The sequence below is a fragment of the Ciona intestinalis genome, chromosome 2 (genome assembly GCF_000224145.3).
Source record: "Ciona intestinalis chromosome 2, KH, whole genome shotgun sequence".
Classification (NCBI taxonomy): Eukaryota; Metazoa; Chordata; class Ascidiacea; order Phlebobranchia; family Cionidae; genus Ciona; species Ciona intestinalis.
The window spans coordinates 1,055,089-1,061,403 of NC_020167.2; the positions used below are offsets into that span (position 1 = coordinate 1,055,089).

The following is a 6,315-nucleotide window of genomic DNA, read 5'->3' on the forward strand; positions in this document are numbered from 1 at the left end:
GGATTTGCCCTTCACTTTTAACAAAACAAAGCGAAACAACAAATTCCTAAATCCTAAAACTGATACAATTAAGTATATATAAGTCAATTTCAAATGTCAAGTTATTAAGCCACGTTATTTTTGTGCGCAAAATATATTATAGTCCTTTAAAAAAACGGCTAAATTTGATTTCATTTATGTGCACGAATTGTTTAAATTAAAAATCTCGATAAACTTTTCCATTTACACCCCATAAAGGAAGTTTTTGGCGTTAATTTTACGCTGAAAAAGTTTTTAACTTCTAAGCTACCTAGAAAGCCAATTGCAGATAAGAAATTTGATCTTGTGCCAAACTTGCAGCAGTAAAAATAACGCAACAGGCAGTTAACTTTTACAAGGCATCAATCATCCAAGACAGACAGTTACTGTATAGGACGTACACCCAATTTTACTTGGTCTATATTTATATTTCAAAACTCATTCATGCTTTCTGTTAAAAGCTTTATGTTAGGAACTTAAAACGCTTTTTCAAACCGTTTACAATTGGAAAATGCTAAGTAGCTTTTGTTTTGTGAAAACTGTCAACACTTTTTGTTTAGTCTGATTTCTAAGTTTGATCGTTTTTATGTGATGACGTAATCCGTTGTCGCTCCTGTCTCGCCTTTTTCGCCTTCCGGCCCATATCGTGACAGCATCAGTGTAAAAGTGAAATGGATACACCAGCTAATGTGTCTGCCGCACCACCTCGTATAAGGACCTCTCCCTAAGATCGTTGTAATAAAACAAACAGTTAGGGATTTGGAAAATCCCATGTAAGAAACAAGGCGCACGACATCGTACCGTTCTCTGATATTTTTACTCTCCGTGCAGCTTAGAGCACCGGAAAGCAATTACCACGCAAACATTATAAACCGGGTTTCCTATGACGGTAGAATCATCGAGATTATTCGCTTATCCGCTTTCTCTCCTAATGACGTCATAAGTTCCCGGCTACAAACATACGAGCGAGTGAATAAGGAAGTTTCAGATGCTTCCTACGTGCTTCATATCACTCTTGGATTGAGTGTATGACGCAACGCACTTTTATGTCATGTTTGCTAACCACGTAATCGGGCAGGCGGCCGTTTCTCAGGCGATGACGCAACTTCGAAGGGATGGGTCAGTAGTTAGCGGTTTCACGCGCATTTCACGGGCACTACTAACTCATATGTAATCAAAAAGCAACTCGAAAACAGAAAAACAACTTTAAAAACAAATATTGCGTAACTCTTAATACAAAAATTATATTTATTTTGTTGTTCCCAATGCGCACATACTGCAGTTTGATAACAACCTTTATTGCTGCACTTGACGGAACATTCGGCAATTTCTTAGCTCTGTGCTACGTTTCCTATAAAATTTATTACATTTAATGCATGTCTAATACCAGGTTGGCAGTCTAATACGCGTACCTGGTCTGCAATTAAGGTAATTACAATATAGTTCTTCCCCGTGTTTTGTAACTAATGCATGCATTATATTAAAACATGTAAATAGAAAACAACATCATATGTCGTAGCGTTTGTCTTCAGAACTGGTTTACGATTTCGTCGATTTTGAAATGTAAATACTTTTTAAACGAGATTAAAAAAAGTAAATTTTATTTAACAATCTCGCAAAAGCAGCTTGGTTAATTAGGCGTGTGTTCACATAGCGTAAATTTATTGTATTTACATATGAATTTCTAAGTCTAGAGATTTTGAAAGTATAAGTTAAGTCGTAAAGCAATTCGATTTATTGAAATGTGGGTGTCATTTTGTACTAGCGTATAAACTTAAAAGCGAGTTATCGAAACGACGTTTCGGAGGTTTCCTGCTGAAATTTTGCTCTGATTGTATATAGCTCATATAAATAGTATGGGTTTAAATAACCGATTAAACGACCATTCGGATTTTCTTAAGCAACAAAAATCATTGCTGAGTAAACATTTTTAAAAGTTTTTTTTAAAAGAAAAAAAAATGAAAGAAAATTGCCCTGCAACAAGCGCAGGAATCGAAACAGATTTCTGCCTTAAAATTAAACAGAACTTTGTGTTAAGTGATTGAGTTGTATTCGCTAACTTGACATCGAACCATAGACATGCTGCGGTCTAAATATATGCCACTAATAATGTAAAGTTGGTTGGCGCTCAACCACGGTCGGTCTATGGTTTAATCAATATTTATTTCTGCTTTCAAGCGCCACGAAAACCACTTAGCGAGGTAATTTTTCCCGCAACATTATGTGAAGAACGATTTTTCATTTCATTTCCGGCAAAAAGTAAAGTTTAAATAAAAAAAAGTAATGTTTAAATTTTTTAAAATAAATTCCTTTATTTTTACCAACAATTTTAATTGCCACATATCAATAAACAACATAAAACAAAATTCTATTAATTGCACTGAACGATTGTTTATTAGTTGCATTGATGGATTGTGTATGATTATGGTCATACACGTTTTGTTGTTTTTGTTTACGGTTCATATTTGCGAGAGTCTGAAGTAGCCAATTTTCTGGTTTTTTTATCTATAGTGTACACCGGTAATGGAACATACGCAAATAGAATGTACATCATATTGTAAGTAGGTGACGTCACGCGATATCAAATGTCGTAAGCTGGCGAACTTATATGGGGGAATTGTTTGACGATTTCCTTTTTTGCCGCTGGCTGTGGCTATAAAACGCGACCAACAACCCGCACTATATTAGATTATCAGAAATCGACGACTTATGTACATCGAAAATAAGCAATTGCAAAGCGGTTGAAAAAAATATTTTAAATTTTACCTTTACAAGCATAGCCCGCTTAGAATGTCGGTTTGTACAGTTGCTTCACGTGCCATTAGCAAAGCACAAACAAGTTCGTGCAAAATTGCATCGAACCTGACGACCATGAGCAGTTCTCGGGTAACAGGAAGGATTTCTCGCCGACATTCAAGTTTACTGGCTGGTACCAAAGACATCTCAGTCATCGCTCAAAATGTGGAAATCCCGAAAAGAGATCATGTGCACCGCTCAAAGGTTTCCAATCGGCGAGTCTTTTTTTCAACCTCACTTCAAGCGGGAGGGAAAAGTGGATGTCCGATGCACTCCAGATTCATAGCACCTACCAGTACAGACCTTAGCAGCAAGATCGTCATGGGCACCTTTGGTATTGGCTGGAGACTGCGTTCACAGTGGCGAGTAGCAGCGCAAAACGTCAAACACCAAATCACTCAAGCTTTGAGCCTTGGTGAAACGAAGACCAGTGTAAGGGAAGTTCAAAGTTACTCCGAAATACCGGGGCCCAGAGGCCTGCCGTTTCTTGGTTCAGTTTTAGAATACACTGCTATTGGAAAATTCTCACCGAAGCAGTTTCATAAAGCGTTGCGATCAAGACATGGCAGGTTGGTGATGCTGTGCATAATGTTCTTACATGTAGCACCCGTTATGCATGAGAGCGCCCATTTATTATTGTCTGACGCATAGTAAATACCAGCACATGCCTTACCTAAAACCCTTATTGCAGATACGGCAAAATCTTTCGCGAGCGACTTCTCCAAGATGAATTCGTTTACGTCTCCGATCCAAAGGACATTCGAGTTTTAGTTCAGAACGAAGGTAAAGCTCCTTGCCGACCACATCTTGAAGCAATTGTTGCCGGTCGTAAACAACTAAAGCTCCCAGTTGGAATAACGGCCGAGCAAGGTAATACTTGTTATTTCAATGTGGAAAACAATATATAAGAAAAAAAACAATCTGATCTTTTTATTACTAACAGTGCTTAGGACTCATTATATTCCCTCGTGTTTTTTTAACAAAGACTGTCAAGCGGAATATATAGTTGGGTGGGGAAAGATGGGACACCTTTTTATTCGGTTATTCGCATTCAATAGTAAACAAAGAACATTTAAATTATTATAAACCCGTATCCGCACGACCCCCATAGGCAATTGTTTAATATTTAAAACACAATCAGGATACTTGGATATCATATGCTAAAGGTGTCCTATTTCCCCTTATTCAACTATACACTATCCATTAAAAGTGCATTGGAATCTTGTTAACGGGCCACTTATCGTCTCATATAAACGTGTATTGAAACACGCCATTAACTCTTTAGATAAGAATACACAAGCTAAATGTCACAAGTTTTATCTTCAAAAAATCTTCAGGCAATGATTGGCTAAGAAGCCGCACATCCATAAACGGTGGGATTTCTTGCCCACGGGCCTTGAAAACATACCGAGCAGGGCAGCAAGTCATTGCCGAGGACTTCGTGGAGTTGATTCGAAACAAACGCGATGCAACAACGGGGGAAGTACCACAGTTTGAGCAATGGTTGAACAGATGGGCGCTTGAGTCGATTGCAATCGCTATGCTAAACACAAGGTAATTTTATGCAAATAATACTTTCTATTTGGTCGGTGCCCTTGCAAAGTGGTTAGCGCGCCCACCTCTAACCCAGAGGTAGTGGGTACAGGGTGGATCGCTACTATCATTGCTCCAGCCCAGTGGTCACTAATTGGTTGTCCAAAATATGATCAGTATCGGCCATAAATAAAAAAAAATAAAAAAATAAAAATTATCACCCATAAAGTAACAAACAGACGAAACTCGTAAGTTGGCACGAGGTGTATGAACCTGTGTTATAACTACTGTCGTTTTTCGGCCGCGCGAGAATAAAGCAAGTTTAACTCGTATAGTATCAGCCATTTTTATATTACCAATATGTTCTTTTTGCTCAGGCTTGGTCTTTTTGACGCTGGACAATTCAAGAAAAACCGACCCGCCGAAAAACTTCGTGAATGTATGGACATCTTCTTCGATTACGGCGCACGACTTACATTCGGTGTCCCGATGTGGAAAATATTCAACACAAGAGAGTGGAAAACATTCTGTCAATCTCAAGTCGATGAATTTGAAAATGCTGGATACTTCGTAAACAAGTGAGTACACATACTGTTCTTAATAACTTAAGAGACATCTCCATTCATGACATTTAATTTCGTTCGTTCTTTCCAGAAAACTAAAACAGCTTAAAGAGGAAAGAGGTTCACAAGAAGCGTCCAAGCAGTCGCCGTCGTGTTTATTAGAACACCTTATCAGCAAGAACAGTGAGGTGTCGCAGATGGAAGCAACCACAATTTGCCTGGAACTTCTGGCTGGTGGTATAGACACCACAGCAACAGCAGCAGTGTTTACTTTATTCGAACTTTCGAGAAATAAGGAGCACCAATCGAAGCTACGTGAGCTCGCAAACCAAGAAACCGATGAAGGCAAAAATAACTCACAATTTTCAAGGTATTTGAAAAGTTGCATTTGGGAGTCAATGAGGCTACACCCTCTTACATACGCAAATATGAGGAAAACCGAAACGGATCTGGTCCTGTCCGGTTACAAAGTTCCCGCTGGTACTACAGTTCGATACACATCGCATCTGATGAACTTGAAAGACGAGAAATACTTTCCACAAGCGGATGAGTTTTTACCGGAAAGATGGCTTGATAGAAAATCAGAAAACAGGTAAACCGATGTTTCCAAAGTAGTAACTTGTTAGATGAGATAACGTTTTAAGTGCAGTATGTTGTTTAAATGGTTTATGGTACTGTGGAGATGTTAGCACCAAAATGTCATATTTCTTAATTGTGTTTTTAACTTTTTACAACAACGTTTTTCTTTAAAGTCACGAAGCTGTATGGTTTTTTAATTTTGAGAATATTTTTGTTTACTACCAAATGGGACAGGGAAAAAATGGAAACATGTCTCATCTTACCCCACCCAACTATATAAATATATATTCTTTTTACCCAATCAACAATGCACAAATATTAAAAAGACTATATTTACCGGAATATAGTAGCCCAGGGTGGGGTAAGATGGGATTTGTTTTCATTCTCATTTCCGTTTTCATTTGGTAGTAAACAAAGAAAATTTACGATTAGAAAATATGAGATTTGGGTGGTAACAGTTTCTCTTACTCCTATTTCAATTAATCTATTTCGTTATTTCAATTAAAATGACATAGTTTCATATTGTAAAATAAAGCTGGATAAACTTTCCATGATCTCATGTTCTATGTTGAAAAAAAAAACTGTCAAATATTTTTAGCTAATGAAATATTTTATCTCTGCAGGTGCAAAGAGCAGTTTACATTTACACCCTTTGGCCATGGTGCACGACAATGCCCTGGTCGCCGTATCGCTGAGCAAGAGTTGGATCTTTTATTTCGTCAACTGATCCGTAATTTCAACATAGATTACGAACACGAAGATATTAAAACAAAAGTCCGTTTGTTCAACGCTGCAGATCGCCCCGCAAGATTCTCTTTCACACCAA

At 37.8% G+C, this 6,315-nt stretch overlaps 1 protein-coding gene across 1 annotated transcript; it reads left to right on the forward strand.

Annotated features, from left to right (window-relative positions):
• Positions 1–2,224: 2,224 nt before the first annotated feature.
• On the forward strand, positions 2,225–6,314 carry LOC100185918 (probable cytochrome P450 12a5, mitochondrial; the record flags this gene model as incomplete). Its single annotated transcript, XM_002122902.5, has 6 exons — positions 2,225–3,383; positions 3,506–3,684; positions 4,152–4,368; positions 4,725–4,925; positions 5,002–5,502; positions 6,113–6,314. Coding segments are annotated over exons 1-6 (1,875 nt in total), but the record flags the coding sequence as incomplete, so codon positions are not given.
• Between the last annotated feature and the right edge of the window lies 1 nt (position 6,315).